Genomic DNA, 21528 nt, shown 5'->3' with positions numbered 1-21528 from the left:
TGGGCTCCCCCCCGGTGATGCCCTCTGTGCACACACACACACACACACACACACACACACACACCAGGGCCCTCTCCTCCCCCCCCCCCCCATCAGGCCTGTGCAAGGGAGGGACAGCCCAAACCCCTGGGTGACCCAGCCTGGAGTCTTGGCTGCCCCTGGGCATGGAGTGCAGCACCCTCCCTTCACCCCACTCCCACTCCCCCTGGAACTTACCTCCATCTCGATGACACCGACGGTGGATCTGCCCACCCCGAACTGGTGTGCCACCGATCGGTAGCTGTCCGGGGTGGCCAGCTTCCAGACTGTGATGGCGACCCTCTTGTCGACGGGGATGGGTGCCCACAGCCGGGTGGTGGTTCTCTGGAGCGCAGGGGCGAGCCAGGCACACAGCTCCAGCAACGTCCGCTTTCGCATGCGAAAGTTCCGGAGCCACTGCTGGTCATCCCATTGCCCCAGGACCAGCCAGTCCCACCAGTCCGTACTGGTGTCCAGTCTCCACAGTGGCCTCTCCACCATGGGGTGGGGATGCCACAGGGACGCATCCTGGTGAGGAAGTCCAAAGTGATCTGTGCCTCCAGGTCCTGGAACAGGAGGGCAGCAGCCTGGAGCACCAGCTGCAGGCACTCCAAAATGGCCGGAAGGGGCCAAAGCAGGCACATGGCCACCCCTGGCTCCATGGCAGAAAAAACAAGGGAGATGAAAAAATAAACCAGGCAAAGGCACTAAAAGGCAGTGGTGACCAAAAAGGCAGAGGGCAACCACCAAAACTGCTACGGCTGTCAGTCCCTGCAATAGGTCCCAAAGCACGCAGCAGGAGAGAAACGGCTGTCCAGGGAGATCCCTTTAAGCACATGTCTCAAAGGAGCTCCAGCCACCGACCCCAGAAAGGGCTGGTGCCCTTTTTACCTCTTCAAAATGGTTCTGGGCTTCTGCTTTTGCGCAAAAGCGTCCCGCCAATGTAGACGCGCTTTTGCGCAAAGGCACATCATTATAACGATAACTCCGGGACCAATCTGGACACGCTTTTGTGGAAATGCTTTTAACGGAAAAACTTTTCCATTAAAAGTATTTCTGGAAAATCATGCCAGGCTAGATGCAGCCAAGGAGTATGTGGATCCCATCACAACAAGCTATGATGGGTCAAAAGCTTAGCAGGACTCAAAATAGACTAGCTGTCTGTATGGAAAGTGACTACACAGCACTACCGTAGTCAGACTCCCTCTCTGCTTGCCCCACCCCCACAAGCTGCTCAGAAAAGCCAGCTGGCCATATCCAAAGTACCACTCACCCCTTCCATCTGGATCACAGCTGTTCACAGACACATATGGCATCTTAGAATCAAGATATTCAATTTTGGGACAAAAACCAAATACAGGTTGAACCTCTTTAGTTTGGCACTCTCTCGTTCAGCATGATGTTAGTTAGCTGGATGTCCACTTATCATGGGAGTGGCACTCAGGCTGTGTCTACATTGGCAAGATTTTGTGCAAAAGCAGATGCTTCTGCGCAAAAACTTGCCACCTGTCTACACTGGCCGCTAGTTCTTGCTCAAGAACACTGACATTCTAATGTAAAAGCGACGAGGAGTCCTGTGGCACCTTATAGACTAACTGAAGCGTAGGAGCATAAGCTTTCATGGGCAAAGACCCACTTCGTCAGATGCATGTAGTGGAAATTTCCAGAGGCAGGAATAAATCTGCAGGCCAGGATCAGGCTGGAGATGACGAGGTGGATCCAATCAAGGAGGATGAGGCCCACTTCTAGCAGCTGATCTGGAGGTGTGAATTCCAAGAGAGCAGAAGCTGCTTTTGTAGTTAGCGAGCCATTCACAGTCTTTGTTTAATCTAATGTAAGAAATCAGCGCTTCTTGTGCAAGAACTATGATGCTCCCGCTCAGGAATAAGCCCTCTTGCACAAGTGTTCTTGCGCAACAGGCCAGTGTAGACAGGCAACATGAATTTCTTGCGCAAGAAAGCCCGATGGCTAAAATGGCCATTGGAGCTTTCTTGCACAAGAGAGCGTCTACACTGGCATGGATGCTTTTGCCCAAAAGCACATGCCAGCGTAGACGCTCTCTTGCGCAAATACTTTAATGCAAAAACTCTTGCGTTAAAAGTATTTGCGCAAAATCTTGCCAATGTAGACATAGCCTCAGTGTTCTGTGCTGTTATTTAGCTCTAATTTACCCCTAAATGCCTTCTAAGAGCCCAGTAACTAATGGAAGTGCAGGTAAAGCTGCTAGGCAATATTGATCTCCTGTGGTTTGGCAAATTTTCTGGTTTGGGACCAGTCAGATCTTGAGGGTGCTGGACTAGAGAGGTTAGAACTATACTTGCCAATTTTTAAGATTTCAGTTTTTCAACAAAGAAATCATTTTTTCTGTGGAAAGCAGATACTTTTCATACACAAAAGTATAGTTGGAGGTGGTTACTTGGTTTGGCTTTGAATAGCTTCATTTCTGACCTCATCTTGTCATTTATTATGGAACAGCTAACAAAATAAATGAAAATAAAAAATATTCTGCTGCTCTTCAACATTCCTAAGCACCTACATTTTATTGCTGTACAATAGGTTATCTATAAATCCCCACCTTCATAACAAGCTTGATGTCAAATCCTTCTCATGGAGGCTGCTAATGGGATCGAAATATAGCAGCAGCGGCTGCTATACAAGTGTTCACATCTTTCGAGCATCCTTTAGCAATTGTCTATGATGCTTCCCAAATGTTTGACAGTCTCTGTAAAATTGATGAAAATAGTAATTTCATCCCATGAATACCATGGAGGCTTCACTGGCTAATGTTCAGCTTGCAAGTTCTTAAAGCATTGTGTAAGTGCTAAGGGTTACTGAGTGCAGAGGTATATAGACAATACTGTAGCAAAGCTAGCTACATATCTGTGGTCCTCAAAATGTTCTTATTCCACTCAACTAATTTATCCACCCCTTGTGAAAACATTTCACTTTTCATGGCAGCCACTGCTTATGAACGTGGCAGAACAGATATAATATGAGCTCATTTGTGCTTTGGGACTAGAGAAAAAGCGAGAGAATCTGTTCCATCCTGTATTTCATTTACAAGAGATTTTCCTCAATTACTGTATTACATGGTGAAATTGATTTTATTAATTATAATTACAGTAATCTTCTGTATTTTTGTAAAAGAATAAATTAATCAGGAGTTTGTTGAGCTGTTTAATAGGCTATCATGGCTATTAAATCATCAATTTTCACTGTCCCTGTGAACCTCCTGATTTGTTTTTATTCCCAACAATGTGCTCTACCGTAATTCATTAAGGCAGAAATCCAAATGCATCTTGGCAAGGAAACAAAAGCTCTGATGAAGTGAACATTAACAGTGTGATTTGCTCTAAGATGGTGATACATTCCTCTCTTCATGCCACCCTTCATTGGGCCCCTTTCTGGTTATTCATAATTAAAGGAATTATTGAAAAATGTAGGACAATATTTCTATAACATGGATCATTTCTGCCTTCCTATGAACTGCCCAGATTAATCTGATGATAAATCTTCAAAACTGGCGTGACCCATTCACTATAAGATTGTCCTTGAAAATTTATAAGGAAAAATGCCACAGCTGTAAAGAAGACTAGGTGTTTGTATAAGCAAAATGTTATAACATGCATTATAATCCCAGGAGCAAATTGAGCATGCAGTGTTGCTTTTCTTAGATATTGCACTGATATTTAAGTTTTAGGGAAAGAACAGTACTAGAAACATGTTGCAATGGGCAAATCATAGTTTGTCCTGGATAGGTGCACTAAATAGGAAAGAAGAGACATGGAATCAGGCCATAGGGGGGCCATAAATCAGCTGATCAGCATCAGGAGCTTCAAATAAGAACATAAGAACAGTCATACTGGGTCAGACCAAAGGTCCATCAAGCCCAGTATCCTGTCTGCCAACAGTGGTCAATGCCAGATGTCCCAGAGGGAGTGAACAGAACAGGTAATCATCAAGTGATCCTCCTCCTGTCATCCATTTCCAGCCCCTGACAAACAATGGATAGGGACACCATTCCTACCCCTTCTGGCTAAAAGTGGAGCAAAAAGCTAGTATAGGAGCATATCTGAGAGATGGAAGAGAACGGAAGGTGTAGCAATTTCCAAGTCCCTCCTGGGGCAAGATGCCTTACATTGGACTAATAACACTCTGCTCAAAATAAGACTCATGTAAATGCAAAGTAATCCTGCTGACTTCAGTCAGGAGACTGGACAACGTGGGTCAGATTCTGTGAGACAGTGAGCAATTCCCATCGATGTCAATAGTAGTAGAAGGGGCTTAGCAGGATCAAACCCAGCATTTGTGGAAACACTTGTCGGCATTCTCAGAGCCAGTGTGATGGAGAATAATTGTGTAGCCTTGTGTTGTGGTTTATTCTGCAAATCTGTTTTCACTTCTGTGACTGCTACTAAATGTTTAGAGCCAAATAGACACAACAGATTCTTTTAAATATAGACAGTAATTGTATTTTACCAGATATTTGTGGCATGAAAGCTTGCATGTGTCAACACTTACAAAATTAAACCTCTACAAAGGGTAGTAAAAGTAGAGCAGAACAGATTCTGTGGTCTGAATTTCCCCTGAAAGTACTTTACCACTAATGCTATTTTGTACATGTATCATCCTTTCTCCAGTATAGTTCTCTTTTTCTGTCATTCTGATGTGAGAACTGATAAAACTTTAAACATAAAGAAGAAGTTCTTCCCTAAGTCTACGCCTTTTATTTCTCCTTTTTTTGCCATTGAGGTGATGTTTTTAAGGAATAGCAAGGAGACATTTCTGAGAAGTTATACTCCTAACTTCATGTATTAGGAACTTTTTTTTAAAATTAGGTAAAGTGAAATTATGCGAACTAGTTTCCTGTTTCTAGTTTAGCACATTACACTGAGCAGACTTTCTAGTTTAACACATTACACTGAGCAGGCTTTCTTACCCCAGGCCTGGCTATACTATTGTACATGGGCAGACCACTGCACCTGAGTAAAGCCCTATTAACGCCATTTACTTCAATAGAGCTCTGCTTATATGCAACACATCCCAGGATTGGGTCCTTTACTTACAGTGATTAAATAGTTACCAAACCAAAACTGAAAAATCCTAACATTTTGATTCTTATTCAGACTAAGGTCTCTTTACACCATGAGCCATTGTAAGTTATATGTAACGTACAGTATGTAAGTTATATGTAAATATTACTTACAAGGGAGTGTTAACATACACTACAATTTAGGCCTCAGTTCTGCTGGAGTACAATATATTCACTGTATTTATCCACTCTTTTATTATCAACTTTCAAAATTCGTTCAAGTTTGCATCACCAATTCTCCCACTACAGAATGTTTACTTGAACCAAGTTCTCCCTTGGAAAGAAGAGACATTGGCAATGCCTACTGACCAGGGGAATGAATTATTTGGACCTCAAACATCTTAGACCCAGAAAGATTAGAATCCATACAAATAGATGGATTAGCCCCACTGTAATAGGTGGCATGCATGGGTGGGGAGCATCTTTTTATGTTTTGGGTTGTCAAAGAAAATTAACAAAAAGAGAAGGAGGGTGAAGAATGATGTAGTCAACTAGTGTAAAAGGTGAGTTTGAAGCTCAAAGAAAAGAAGCATGCTGGGCTTTGGCCAGGTTACATTTTTCTACTCTGAGTAGCAAAAGGAAACTGAGAAAGGGTCACGGCTAGTCCATCCTTTATACTCTAGCATGGGAGAAGCACGGCCCCCATAAATATAGTTATTCACAAATAACAGGCACATCTACAATGGGAGCCATGCTGACAACAGAGCTCAAAAACTGGGTTTTCTTAATGGCTCAGCTCTTGGAGTCAGGCAATTACCAGATCCTGAACCTCTCAGCTTTAATTAAAAAAAAATTAAACAGAATAGCACTGGTCATCTGTATCATGGTCCATACCTACCTTAAGCAATACTACAAAAATCTGAGGTTTTTTCAAGTTATTTAAACTAGACTCAGACCTTACACACAACAGAATGTAGACATTTTTTGAGGCCTGGGGCCATTCCTTTTCTCCTATCAGTAACATAACAAATAAGGGCTTTGTTGGGAAGGAAAATAATGGGAAATTATTTTTTGGGAGGGAGAAAAAAAAAGCACTAAAAAGATATTAAACCGAAGTGGAAATGACAGAACATACAGAATGAAAAGAATTTTTTTTAGAAGACATCACAGGTGCACACCTTGTATCATTGTGAAAAATAAATGAATATTAATATCCGGTACAACTTGGAGGGGTATCAAATTTGGTCATCAATATGGTGTTGGTGTGTCTGACCCTAAAAGAAACTTTTTAAAATTTGGTGATTTGCAATAAAAAAAATTGGAAATTTTCTTTTTCTTTTATTCTCCTAATTAAAATATTATATATTATTCCCTTCTCTTTGATTACGGGCAGTTATCTTCTTATGCATGCCATTCAGATTGCTTCCACCACTTTCTGTCATGAAGTAATATCAACGATTATTTTGCTTCAGTAAATTTATTGAGGCCATTTTCCAATTAAATGCCATGAATGTCTAGACTTAGTAATCTTTTTGTTTGTTTATTGGCATCAACTCTATCAATTAAATCCTCAATTTCAGGTAGTTTAAATAAGCCTGTGCTGCTTCAACACTTCATTTTGTTACTGCCTTGCACATAATCTCATTAATTAAAAACGTAAATTTTTAATCAGTCATTTATATTGTTAGAAAGTATGAACTGGAGCGCCCTCTGTGGTATCCTGTGTCACAGTTCTAAGCAACTACTGGAAGACAGGAGCAAATAGATTTTCTTCTTTCATTCTATACTGTGCAAAAAAGAATTTTAGTTATTTTAACAATACATAATGCCTGATAGAGCCGGAGTATCAACCATTACAGCTGCAAATTCCATCATTTATCTAGTGCCTGAAAAAAAAACACAAAGATAAACATATCAAAATATGATCAGATTATTTATTACTTTGAAATAGAATTCCCTTTCTCTCTCAGTCATACGGCAAACAAGTTGAATTTTGTTACACTAGTTTCACTTTGTTTTAATGGCTTCCCTTCAAATATTTTTATTCTAATTATTTTTAGTTTGTATGGTATTTTGTTGGGTCTGGATACAATACTGTACAATATACTATAACACATATGGGTATATTGATATCTGTGGAAAAACTTGATTCCCCAGGATTCCGAGCATTCTGATTCTACTCCAGCAAAACACTTAAGTGTGTGCTTAGTTTTAAGCATAAATACTTTTAACTGTGGCTCACAGTCACATTATTCCTAAACATATTAGACATGGGGTTAAATGTGCAGCTGAATCAGAGCCACAGTTGTCAGCACTTTGCTTGACTAATCCCTAAACTAACAGACAATATTACAATACACTGACATGTTTTTAATCACATAACTTCAGGACATGCAAAATTTGAGAGACTGGGAACCTGCTTAGAACTTGACTACATTTAATTAGAACACAACTGTGCATGAAAGTATCAAAGCAGAAGACGACAACCACAAAGTTTGCTTGTACTCTTATCTTCCTTGATACATGAATAGGTTCCCAGTTTAAGACTGGGTTGGAAAAATTATGGTAAATATATTTTGAATTTTAGTTACCTTTGGTCCTTCTGAGCTTACTTTTTATTATTTGGCTATCTCCTTTATTTTTCACGATGGTATTATTTATTCTTTATACCATACAGTTTTGTGCCACCATCGTTAAACAGTATAATTTTATTAGTGCTGAATTGCACCAGTTCATATTTAGTAGGTCTCCATTACCCTCAGGTAGTTCCCTTGGTTTTTGGAAGATGGTGGTGCTGCACCTGTAGTGTGTAGCAGTTCTAACAGAGCTTTGCTCCAAGACTCACTCTCTCTTGTTTGCATCATACATTTATTTTCATGGTTTTCAAACCTCTCAAAAACACTATCAATTGTATTATAGAACTATTATAGACTAATAGTGAACTGAAGGGGAAAAAGCCTTCACTGCTAGTAGATCACTAATCTAATAGACTGATGTATACTTGGTTTTAAGGCCTAATAGATAAATAGCAAATACTCTATGAAGAAATGTTATAAAGTACCACAAGACTTAGTCAAGGCATTTGTTAATTCTTGCTTTGTTCTAGGCTTGGTAAACTGCAAAAGATGATACCCCCCCACCCTATTAACATGTGCATCCCATTTTATATATTCTTATGTACCATCTTCTACCCTTGATGAGATCATCCTATCTTTGCTTCATTTACAAATGACCATCAAAAAAATTACCAGATTCAATTACCAGAGTCAGGGCTTCTCCCTCCCTCCCTTAAAGATAAAGGAGTGTACTACAATTTCAGCAACCCTTTCTCTGGTCCCCACTTCTCTTACCTCTATGTTCATATCTGAGGCTATGTCTACATTACAGAGTTTTTTCCGCACTTACGTTCACACTGCAATCGCGTTTTTTCAAAAGAAAATCAAAACAAGAGAGGGGTTTTTCCAACATTGTTAAATATCTTTATGTGAGGAAGAAGCCTTTTTCTGAAAAAGCTCTTTTGGGAAAAGGTGTGTGGGGACAGGGAAGAGGGAGTTTTTCCGAAAGAAGAGGAAAGAAGAAAAAGCACAGGTGCCCTGGTGGCTACTCCATCCATAGTAATCACATCTTAAATGTGAGATAGCATCCACACAGATTGCTTTTTTGACGCGCTTTGGCAGTGTGGACGCACTCTTTCAGAAGAAGTCGTTTTGGAAGATCTTTTCTGGAAAAGCTTCTTCTGAAAGAAGCCTGCAGTCCAGACATAACCAGAGTGATCAACAAGAGTGGTGAGAATAACCAAAGTAGAGAACTATACCTCATGCTATTGCCAAGGTATTCAACTCCATCCTAATCAATGCATCCGGGATGGGACAGGATTGACAATGACATTTGCCTATACAAATGGAAGCTGATGACTAACTATGGCCTGATGGCTTTGTCCTCCACTCTGGAAAGAGCAAAGATGGAGGATTAGTAAACCACAGCCCATGCTGACATGGACTTTAGTGTTACAAGATAACACTTTTAAAAAATGTTAAGTTGCAGACAGGACAGTGGCTTTCTTTGGTTTGTAAAACCGGAGAGGGGCCTCGCCAACCAGGAAATCTGATCTGCATAATACGACATATATACCCGGGAACAGAAATTGTACAAGGAGCACACATTTTTATACTGAACATAGAACACTAGAACTGGAAGAGGCCTTAAGAGGTCATCAAGTCCAGTCCCCTGCTCTCATGGCAGGATGAAGCACCATCTAAATCATCCCTGACAGATGTCTGACCTGCTCTTAAATATCGCCAATGATGGAGACTTCACAACCTCCCTAGGCAATTTATTCCAATGTTTAAACCACCCTGACAGTTAAGAAAAACTTCCTAATGTCCAACCTAAATCTCCCTTGCTGCAATTTAAGCCCACTGCTTCTTATCCTATCATCAGATATCAAGGAGAGTAATTTCTCTCACTCCACTTTGTCACACTGTTTTATGCATTTGGAAATTTAGCAAAATTGAAGATACACTGGCAATTTAACAAAGATAAGTCACACTATTTTTATTATTCATAAAAGTGCATTTTATATCAAACTATTTTTCTCCTAAATATCAAATGCCTCCTTCTGAGTGCACACAACACTCTGCTCTTTTCATTTTACCTTAAATTAATGTTTAGCAATTACTGAATTGAAACCATCTTTATGAATACTGTATCCAATATATTTACAATACTGTATGAATATTCATTTTAATAGAAAATATTCAAAGCTTCTTTAGTGTCTGGATTGAGTTAGAATTAGTGACAACATTCCAAACTGAGGATAAGTAGAAAATTGTCTTTAATCAATAAGTCAATGAATTTACCGATTAAAGACAATTTTTTCTTATCCTCAATTTGGAATTTTCACACCAGTTCTAACTCAATCCAGACAACACATCTAAATAAAAAGTTAAACATATTGGGCATCAGGACAAATCCTCCAAAACCAACTATAATACTACTAGGAACATGTGTGTATGATATTTTATCTTGACCATATGCATGTGCTTATGAAAGCAGCACACAGATGCCTACATTTCTCAAATCATCATTTGAAGTTTGCCCCATAAGGTAAATCCTTTATGCTGCACTTGTGGAGGGCACAAAATCAGGCCCATACAAATGACACTATTCCCATAGTATCTAATGTTTACACTACTAAGCGGGACAAAGCAGAATACAACTTAACGAACAAAAATCACGTTGACAGAGCAAACATGTTTGTCAGCTATAAAATGTATTATAGTGCCAGAGTCAGGAGAGAAATTCTGCACCAAGAAGTGACTAGTTGAATAAGAAAATGTCAGTTTTATACAATCTGCTCCTCACATATTTTCAAGGTCATATTGGCTCATTTGAATGACTAAGCCTCTGATCCTGCATGGAACCCTGCTGACTTCATAAGTGCATAGGTCTGCCCATGATTCTTTATTCTAGGGTCAGTGCCTATGCTTTTACTTCTACTACTTCCGCAAAGCCAACAAAGAGGAGACTGAGTTGAATTCTATTCTTTCTTGTATATCAATTGGATTATTTACTAACTTCCATTTATAGGGCCAATTATTTTGACATGTGCAGAACCAATCAAAAACAATACATACACACAGGTCACAACTTGGACTCTAATTTTTATTACTGGTGTGAATGCACACGAAGAAAAAAAATCCTGCTTGACCCTCTGCTCCCTCGTTGAGTGTGTAAGGCTAGCAGTCAGAAAACACATTTTCCTAATAACTAAAGCATATTTCATCTGGAAATCAGTAAAACACAAACATTAAATTCCCCTCTTCCTTTTTCACAGTCCCATTTTTCAGGCTAGGACCACACTTGAAACATCATCATTTATTTTGGTAGACCTGTTACATGTATCACATTTACTCTAGAAGACCTTAAGCAAGAGCTGGGCTTGATTTGTAGTGTTTGTGTGAAAATCTGAACTCTCCCAAACCATAGGGGTGTGAGGTTGGAACCAGAATCCGAGGTCAGTCCATTTCTATTTTGAAGTTTAATGACTTGAACTATTTCAAAGAAGCAGTATCCAGGCTCATTAATTAGCTTCCCTTGTATTTTTCAGAGCATCTCCACACTCACGTTTATGAAAAGCAATACATTAGCAATTCTCTGACTATTTCAAAGAGGACAGAAAAGGGATGAACTTTGTAATGAACTGGAGAAATCTTGTGCAACCTTTTAAATCCCAATGTGCATAAAAGCTCTAAGCATACCTACTACACTTGAAGGCTCTAGTGTCTTCAGAGCATCACCCACCATACTGTAGGAATCAGAACTTAAATCCATGGACATTATCATCTACCCTCTTGTAACCCACAGGAATCAGGTCAGGACTACATGGTGCTTTTTGTTTCATATAAAAGCTTTTAGCGTAAGCAAAACCTGACTTCAGTGCCAAAGAGGGAAACTTCAAATACTGTCAGATTATTCCATTTTTCATTGTGCAAGTTCCCAAATTCATATTTTATTTTGAGCATCAGAATTCAACAAAGAAAACCCATGATTTTTTTTTTTAAGTTTCAGACAAATGACTTAAAACATCTGTCTGCAGGAGAGAGGAAGATGAGATGCTTTATTCACATATTTTTAAAAGTGGTACTGTTGTGAGTACAATTTGTAGTCAAATATAGAACTACTCAGAAAGCAGAGCCGATTGAAGTGGTCTGAAAGTCCGATGGCTCACTTGCTTTTGCTTTAATAACTGTATATGGTGCTTCTTCTGATAAGGAGTCTGGCACAGCATGTCATCCAGAGTCAGCTTGGTTACCTGTCCTGATGCTTGCAGCTTGGCACAGATATCTTCTAATCTGGCACGAAAAACAGAGTTTTCCTCCAACTCTTGCCTGACTGTAGCCAGCTTTAAAGAAGAGATAATGGCACACTATAACAGTCCAGCAAATACAAATCTCATTCAATCATTGCCTTCCAGACAACACAAACAACCATTCCATTAAAAAAAAAATGTGCTAAGGGTGAGATGCAAGTTTAGCATAACCATCTGCAAGAAGAGATTGTTAAACAGCACGTTACAATGCAACATGCCACTGAACATGGATTGCATACCAATTGAAGAGAGTTTATTAGATTAAAAGCTTCTGTAAAGTATCTGAAAAGCTTCTGTTTTAGTACAGACTGTAGGAACACAATTATTTCTTCTTTAAACCCAAATGATATAATTGTTTTCTGGAATCTGTTTCCCAGCTCATAGAACTATAAATTCAATGAAAGTAATCTAGCATGTTACACGTAAAGTGCAATCAGGCCTCTATAATGTTGAAAAGTTCTGTGCACCATGAAATCTGTAAATAGAGATGAACTCACAAGCAAATCTGTCTTATATGGATTTGATGAATAATGCACTCTGCAGAAGCAAGGGGGTAAAATATGTGTTTGGTCTTTAACAAATTTATAAATATTTATTTAAATATAAAACATTTGTAACCCTGTAAAGCAGGGGTGGGCAAAAGGGCCTCTGCTAGCCAGATCCAGCCCGCCAAGTGGGTGGATCCAGACCGCAGAGGCCCTGCCGCTCTCCCACCCACAAGCCAATTAGGACCTGGAGGCGGGGGGGAGTGCACAAAGTTTCCTCCCCCTTTTCAGGAGCATGTGGTGCTTGGAAGTCCCAGGCACTCCTGATGGGGCTGCAGGAGACTTCGTGTGCTCCTTCACCCCCAGGCTAATCAGAGCCTGGGGGCAGAGGAGCACACAAAGTTTCCTCCGCTCTGGTCCAGCCCTGTGAGGAGCATGGGGAACTTAGAAGTGCCACGCTCCTGGCAGGATGGGAGAAGACTTTGCATGGTCCCCTGTCCCCAGGCCCTGATTGGCCTGGGGGAGAGGGAGTGTGGGATGTCTCCTCCAGCCAGGGGCATGGACACGTAGGAGGAAGGCAGGGGGCGAGAGGGAAAAGGCACTCCCCTACCCCCAGACCAGTTATGGTCTGGGGGTGGGAAACCCAGAAATATCCTGGCCCAGCCCCTTCTGCTCAAGGTCCTTCCTCTTCCGGAGTGGCCCTGAGCCACTTCAGACATTTTTGAAGTAGCCCTCAGCAAAAAATTATTGCCCACCCCTGCTATAAAGAATATGGAGGGGGGAAATATGGGGTTTTGATCATGAAAACAAGTAAATTACAGGAGGCTGCTTTTTAAAAATCCTATTTTTTGTATCTTATTGTTTGTAGTAATGTAGTTTAAAATATACCCGTAATGTAGACAGACTGTACAATTATCTTTCTACCAACTAACAACTCTGTTTGACACCTACTCTTTCCCCACCACCCCATTAATAATCCTACAGATAAGTGTTTAAGTGGGTATTTACATCTTCTTACACTGTCTCAGTCAGTAGACCAGTTCAGAATGAAGAAGTTCAACATGCTGCTAAACATTCAGAAAAAGGAAAAGCTGTGCTGCCAAACCCAACTAAATCAGTGTTTTCCTATAATGTATTTTACCTACTGATTAATTAACACTTTTTCTGTAGGAAATCTCAGAATACCTGACAAACATCAATAAACCTCACAACATCCCAATGATATGAAAGTTAAGGTAGGGTGTACAATTTTAAAAAGCACTTACACAACTTAGAACTTTAATTTTACTGACATTAAACAAGACTTAAGCAAAAGTACTTAAGCATCTAAGTCCTGGTTTTAGGTGCTACTGCAAAAGTAATTATCAAGTTTGTTCATTTATCTGGTACCTCATGCTATCTAGAAAATTAAATACAATAAATGATAATAGAGAAGGGATGATAAAATAGATAAATGAACAGCATTGATGATAACAATTACTTTTTTGGTAATCTTTGTTCTTTCACTTAAGTTGTTCTATTTCCGCATTCCATTCAAAATAACTTAAATAAGCCAAAGCTCTAGAAAACTTACTAGAAGAAGAGAAAACCTGGAATGGTAGGGGAAAGGAATGGACTGGCTGAATCACCCAACAGGTCTCATTCTCGGTGTTAATGATTACATAATTTTTAACTAATTTAACCAATTATGAAGGACTCATAACTCACCACCTGCTCAGAAAACTCAGTTCTTTTCACTAAGCGGGAATTACCCATATCCAGTGCTGCTTCCAATGTCTGCAGAAGATCTTCTAGTGCCCCAGACTTGGCTTGTATAAGAATCTTTTTAAAGAGGGAAAAAAAAGATATACAACAACCAAAACGCTTGCTTTTAATGTGTTACAAGGAGAATAACGTCAAGACTGATAGAACAAAATACAAGCCAACTGTACAAATTTTAATTTTTTAAGTGTTCTCTTGATCTTGAATAAAATCTATCTTTCATAGGGGAGGACTTAAATAGAAACCAAACCAGCCTTTACACTGTAATAATTGGGCCCTTCAAGGTGAATCAGAGACAGTGGTCTTCAGAGACAGCTGTGTGTGTTTGTTGTTCTGAGGGAAACTGGTTTTGATTTTACTGAGTTATTACTGCTGCAGCCCCTGCTAGTTAACCACAACCGGTAAGCATCACCCAGTTAACCATTCACAGCCCTAGCCTACTCTTATACTGAAGTAAAATGTATGTATGTCACTAAGGGGTGTGAATAATCCACATCTCCGAGCAATGTATGTTCTACCGACCTAACCACCAGTGTAGACAGCCCTAGGTCAGAAGAACTTCTCCCAACAACATAGCTATCCCCTCTCTCAGATGCAGAAGTTATTAAACTCACTCCCATCTGCTTAGAGCATATCCACTCTAAGTACTAAAAGCACGCACATGCACCAAAGCTGTAAGTTCTGCTGTGTAGACTTATACTTATCCATGTGCTACAATATTACAAATAGTAAAGAAATAATAAAAACCAAATCAGAGGGGTGGCATTTTACATCAAGACTGGGCACATTTTGCATAAGTACATGTGATCTATCCAGAACCTCAAAATCACCCATCCCCCGCCTCCATTTCAAAATCCATATGCAAGATTTCTCTGGGCTCTTTCAGCTAAAGTAGTAAGAGTGCTATCATACTTAAACATCAATAGTTATTACTAGTCCTGCCGTGATTGCAGGGGACTAAGTCTCGTCCTGGATGACCTCTGAGGCCCCTTTCAGTCTTAAGCTTCTATGATTACACTGGGTGCAAGACAGTAGAAAAAAATCAAGGTCAAAACACATATGTAACTCTTTGAATTTCTCTGTACAAGCCTATGTGAACATACAAAATAAGCACACTTACATTAAGATTACAGCACAGTCTGTTCTCTCTGTTCATGATCTGAGAATATAAGGACTGGGCTTTCACCACATCATTCTAGAAGGAAGGAGGGAAAACCCCAAATATCAGGTTGTTTGTATAAAACCTAATTTTGTTAAACAACTTTTTTTTTAAGTTACCAGATGATGTCTTGAAGGTCAAAACTATAACAGGGTACAAAAAGAGCTAGATATATTTATAGAGGATAGGTCCATCAACAGCTATTAGCTGGGATGGACAGGGATGGTGTCCCTATCTTCTGTTTGCCAGAAGATGGGAATGAGTCTCCAACCTGTTCTGTTCATTCCCTCTGGAGCACCAGATACTAGCCACTGTCAGAAGACAGGATACTGGACTAGATAGACCTTTTTACTGATCCAGTATGGCTGTTCTTATGTGCTGCTCTGGGGGTCTTCAGCTAGGAAGCTGGGGTTATCCTGGCTGTACTATCGACTATTACTGGTCAAACCTCCAACCAGTATGAATTTATTACTCAGTTTACCTTTCCCTGAATATGGAGAAGAATATGCACAAAAAGCTTGGGTTAAACAAGCTGAGATTCCCCCCCTCCACACTTCACCAAGGTACACTTGTTTAGATAAAGACATAAAACAAGTTTGTTAACTATAAAAGGTGTTGATTAATCCAAGTTAACTCATGCGATTAAAAAAATATTGTGATTAACAGTGTGATTAAAACTGCAATTAAACAGTAGACTAGCAATTAAAACGTATTAAATGTATGAATGTTTTTCTACATTTTCAAATACATTTTAATTACAACACAGAATACAAAAGTGTTCATTTTATAATAAATTCCAACATTTGCACTGTAAAAACAATACAAAGAAATAATGTTTTTCAGTTCACCTCATATAAATACTACAGTGCAATCTCTTTATTGTGAAAGTGCAGTGTAGATTTTTTTTTTGTTACATAACTGCACTCCAGAGGAAAACAATATAAAACTTTAGAGCCTATAAGTGTCACTTCTTGTTTAGCCAATTGCTAACAAACAAAAGGTTGTTTATATTTATGAGAGATAATGCTGCACGCTTCCTATTTACAAGGTCTCCTGAAAGCAGAGTGTTTGTGTGCCAGCTACACTAAACATTTATATGCTGCTTCATTCTTTGGCCACCAATCCAGGGGATAGGCTTCCACGCTGATAACACTTAAAAAAAAGTAAAGTGAGGGTATGTTTACACTGCCACCCTAGTACGAACTAGGGTGGCTAATGTAGGCATTCGAACTTGCAAATGAAGCCCGGGATTTAATTAGGAGCTTTAATTCGAACTACCTAGCCCATGTCGCGTGTAGCCGCGGGCAGGTAGTTAGAACTACAGGGCATTTAAAAAATGGCGGCGCCCGGGAACATGCAAATAAAGCCCGGGATATTTAAATCCCGGGCTTCATTTGCAAGTTCGAATGACTACATTAGCCACCCTAGTTCGAACTACGGTGGCAGTGTGGACATACCCTGAGATATTAAATTTTTAAGTGAACTCCGTGGGAGAGAATTGTATGTTGCCTGCTCTGTTCACCTACATTTTGCCTATTATTTCATGTTATAGCAGTCTTGAATTGTTTGTTTTGAGAACACTTTCACTGAAGACTTGACAAAACACAAATGTACCAATATGAGATTGCTAAAGACAGCTACGACATTCGACATAAGGTTTAATAATCTGAAGAGCCTCCAAAATCTGATGCAGAAATTTCAGAAATCAACCATTCCCACCCCTATCCACACACAATATCAACTTTCTGCTGGTGGTATCGGACTCAGATTATGCAAATAAACATGTATCGGTCTACATTGCTTTGGGTCATTATTGAGCAAAGCCCACCATCAGCATGCACGTATGTCCTCTGGAATGGTACCTGGAGCTTGACTGAGAATATTTCAAGTGACTTTGTATACAAGAAGTAGGAAGAATTATCTCCTGCAAATGTAAACAAAGACACTTGTTTGTTCGAGAGACTGGCTGAACAAGAAGTAGGACTGAGTGAACTTGCAGGCTCCAAAGTTTTACATTACAGGCAGTCCCCGACTTACATGGATCCGACTTATGTCGGATCCGCAGTTACGAACATGGACTGCGGGACCTCGCGGTCCCGCAGCCCGTGTACTCCCGGGCAAGAAAAGCTGCTCCGCGTCTCCCTGGTCTGCAGACCAGGAAGACGCGGAGCAAAGCCACGGAGGGGCTCTGGCAGCGGAGCCCCTGGACTGCCCCCCTGCCGGCTTCCCCCGCGGCTTTGCAAAGCTGCGGAGGGGCTCAGGCAGGGGGGCAGCCCAGGCGCTGGGCTGCTCCGCTGCCCGAGCCCCTCGCGGCTTTGCAAAGCCGCGGGGGAAGCCGGCAGCGGGGCAGCCCAGAGGCGCTGCGGCTGTCCCACTGCCGGCGTCCTCAGAGGCTTTGCTCCCAGTCTCCCTGGTCTGCTGGTCTCCAGCAGACCAGGGAGACTGGGAGCAAAGCCGCGGAGGACCCGGGCGGCGGGACCACGGTGCTTCTCAGTCCGCCTCCTGCGTCTTCCAGGTCTGCTGGGGGGGAGGGGGGAGGGCGCAGCTAGTACGCCCCCCTCCCCCCAGCAGACTAGGCTTTTCTCCAGTCGCCTGTGGCAGAGCAGCTGGGGCGCTGCCGGTTGGTCCCACAGCACCGCTCTGGGCGCTACTGGACCAACCCGGCAGCACCCCAGCTGCTCTGCCCCAGGCGTCCTGATTCAGCCGCTGCTGGTCAGTTTCAGCAGCGGCTGAATCAGGACGCCTGGGGCAGAGCAGCTGGGGTGCTGGTGGGTTGGTCCAGTAGCGCCTGAGCGGCGCTACAGGAGCAACCCAGCAGCACCCCAGCTGCTCTGCCCCAGGCGTCCCCAAGTCAGCTGCTGCTGAAACTGACCAGCGCTGACTACAGGAAGCCCGAGGCAGAGTTGCTCTGCCCCGGGCTTCCTGGAATCAGCTGCTGATCAGTTTCAGCAGCAGCTGACTTGGGGACGCTTGGGGTTCTTAAGTTGATTCTATATGTAAGTCGGAACTGGCGGTCAGTTTCAGCAGCAGCTGAATCTGGACGCCAGATCTGACTTACATACAGATTCAACTTAAGAACAAACCTACAGTCCCTATCTTGTACGTAACCCGGGGACTGCCTGTATTGCATTTTTGATGCAGTTACAGTACTGTTTATATATAACTCTGCATTTGTATGTTCAACTTTCATACTAAAGAAATTTCACTACAGTACTTGTATCAGGTCAACTGAAAAATACTACTTCTTTTGTTTTTTACAATGCAAATATTGGAAATAAAAATATAAAGTGAGCATTATACACTGTATTCTGTGTTGTAACTGAAATAAATATATTTGAAAAATATACAAAACATCCAAAATATTTAAATAAATGGTGTTCTATCATTTTTTAACATCACAATATTCATATTACTAGCACAAATATGGGGTGTAGTGTCACACAAATGCCTTGAGGGCAGGGTCCACATTTATGTCTTTGGACTCTGGGTACTACTGTTGCTAACAAACATCTCAATTCATACTGTGTTGGGATTTTGCTGTATGCTTTAACAGGGCTAAATAATTGTGTAGTGGATTGACTATATATTCTTAGAATATCAAAATCATCACATTTTAAAACAACAATTATCTTAATCTCTTTTTAAAAGGTCTAATCATGGTGGTAGGCAGACACACCTCCTCCATTTTAATTTTGCCTCTGCTTGCTCCCATATGCCACAGAAAGTCAACAGAAGCAAAGGCTAAATAAAAATAAAACCTTAATACCTGTTTCAGAGCAAACGCAACAGCAAAGCAGTATGCTCGTTTTGGCATGCTCTCCCCTTTTAACTGAGCCTCTTCAAGTAAGTTTGTGCAGATTTTGCAAGACTCTGGGCTGTTCTGTATAGACATTTAAATTCACATTGTGATAGTCAGTTTAGAGAAGCAGCAAAAGCTGCACATGATTTCAGAATGTTATTGACTATATTTACTGCACATAAAATACATACATCTCATAGGTCATACGAATAACAAGACATGCATCTTTTCAAATAGTCATCTCACCTGAACCACCAACGTAGACAACACTAGGTCAGGAGAGCTTCACCTGAACCAAACTACACTACACTATATGGCAGATTCTGTGCAGCACTTCCTGAGAAGGATAGCACTGAAGGTACAAACAAGGGGAGGAAGGACTGTGGGAGCAAAGGTGATTTTAGTTTAAACCACATTTGCGTTACTTTGCGGGCTGCTCAGAGGACTAAATGGTTCTACGACCATTGTGCTTAGCACGATGGACACTTCCCCCTCCCACGGCCTGTATACCTCCTAAGCAAACTGACTTTTCATTATTACATCTCAAAATGCATCTTTCAATCTGCACTGGATCCCAAAGGAAATTGAAGTACTATTAATCTAAGTGAAATCTGTACTCTGCTACTTGAGAATTCACCTGTTTCCATAAGTATTATCTCTTGTATATTTTAGAGATTTGTGTGGCTGTCTGAGAGTCCATTTGTTCAAGAACTCCTGCTAAACAATAAGAGCTAGGACCACTAAATTTTGTATGCAGCTTCCTTTTATCCTAACTTAAAGCCAGGTCAGGGTTCAGCTGTGCCAGGAAATTGGAATGTGCTTGGAATTACAGTAAAACTCCGATGGTCCGGCATCTGATGGTCCAGCACTCCTGATGGTCCGGCACCATGAAATGCTCCGGGCAGCCGGACCATTGGAACTGCTCTACCCCAGGCGTCCTGATTCAGCCGCTGCTAAAACTGACCAGCGGCTGAATCGGGGACACCTGGGGCAGAGCAGCTGGGGTGCTGCCGGGTTGGTCCAGTAGCGCCGAGGAGCGGCGCTGCGGGACCAACACAGCAGCACCCCAGCTGCTCTGCCCCAGGCATCCCCAAGAGCAGCTGGGGTGCTGCCGGGTTGGTCCCGCCGCACCAAGGGTCGGCGCTACCGGACCAACCCGGCAGCACTCCAGCTGCTCTGCCCCAGGCATCTCCGATTCAGCCGATGCTGGTCAGTTTCAGCAGCGGCTGAATCAGGGATGCCTGGGGCAGAGCGGACTATCAGAAGAGGGGGCTATGAGGGGTCTGGGATGGCATTCCCCCCCCCCCCACCCTAGACCCCTCATAGCCCCCCCTTCCAATAGCCCGGCATATCTGATAATCCGGCACCCCTGGGTCCCAAAGGTGCCGGATTATCGGAAGTTTCCTGTATATTGTTTTCCACGGGAGCTAATCAGAGGGACAGCTATACTGCAAAGTGACCACAGGGAGCATCCACACCAGGAAGGGAGTCGTCAACAGGGGATGGAGCTCTCCATCTTGCTGGCCACTGGCCCAGGTAAGTGGCCCCCCTTGTGCCAAACCTCTTCCTCCCTGGCTCTTGGCTGCAGATTTGGCCTGAAGGAATGGGAGGGAAAGCCCTACTGATGCGCCCCCCTGCAAGCACCACCAGGGCTGTGAAGTGCAGGTTCTCTCCCCACCGGAGCCACAGTCTACCACCTCCCTCAGCAGCACCGTTGGGCTGCCCAGCATAGCTGTGCCTAGTGGCCTGTGAGTCCCATGCCCCCTCCAGCCCCTGGCTGGGCCCAGGCAACGCCGGTCAGTATTCTAGTTACAGAATGCATTTTGAAAGATGGCTCTATAGAAGGAATTCTAATATAGCTTTGATTTCAGCTACTTCTTTATTATAGATCATATGCATTATTTCTTGGAAATAAATAACCACAAAGATGTTCCACTAATGTCTTGAACTGTTAGGGCCAGGTTCTACAAAGATTTGCGCGCACGCACGCACACACACTGAAGCCAGCAGGATCAGGGCCTTATGGTGTTAAATGCATTCATTGATATTACATCATGATTTTTAAATGGGATGATATAATAAAGTGTGATACATTTGTCCACATATTTTCTACTTAATTAATCACCTTTCATTTTTTTCTAATATTTGTTTCTGATTTTTGTTGCTACAACTTCAAGAGTTACTCTGGAGATGTATCAGCTGAATGGTTTAGGATTAGTGTATTTCAGTGTTTAAGGCTGTTATATTATTAAAGTGATGGATAGTCTTCACCACTACTAATGGCCCTTGATATGTTATTTTATTTAAAGTACATTATTGGAGACTTATTGCAATGATTAGCAGACAGACTTATTATCTAAAGGTTTTATTCTCCAAAAGATAGCTACTGCCCTTCCTGGCAGC

General features: G+C 41.7%; 1 protein-coding gene across 3 annotated transcripts in view; it reads right to left on the bottom strand.

Annotated features, from left to right (window-relative positions):
• Window positions 1–230: 230 nt before the first annotated feature.
• The window catches only part of PTCD2 (pentatricopeptide repeat domain 2), a 37113-nt gene continuing 15815 nt past the window's right edge, over window positions 231–21528 (bottom strand). For 2 of the 3 annotated variants that reach the window (XM_006124298.5, XM_075932243.2), the window contains exons 7-10: window positions 19093–19206; window positions 15288–15362; window positions 14114–14227; window positions 10697–11954 (exon numbers count right to left, since the gene is read on the bottom strand). In XM_006124298.5, the coding sequence (XP_006124360.2) occupies window positions 11730–11954; window positions 14114–14227; window positions 15288–15362; window positions 19093–19206 (528 nt within the window). In that variant the 3' untranslated portion in view covers window positions 10697–11729. Of the gene's footprint in view, window positions 6937–10696; window positions 11955–14113; window positions 14228–15287; window positions 15363–19092; window positions 19207–21528 lie in introns of those variants that run through there. The other variant, XM_014574172.4, reaches the window with a different exon arrangement.

This window comes from Pelodiscus sinensis, chromosome 6 (assembly GCF_052426305.1).
Source record: "Pelodiscus sinensis isolate ZL-2025 chromosome 6, ASM5242630v1, whole genome shotgun sequence".
Classification (NCBI taxonomy): Eukaryota; Metazoa; Chordata; order Testudines; family Trionychidae; genus Pelodiscus; species Pelodiscus sinensis.
This window is presented reverse-complemented; position numbering and strand designations above follow the sequence as displayed.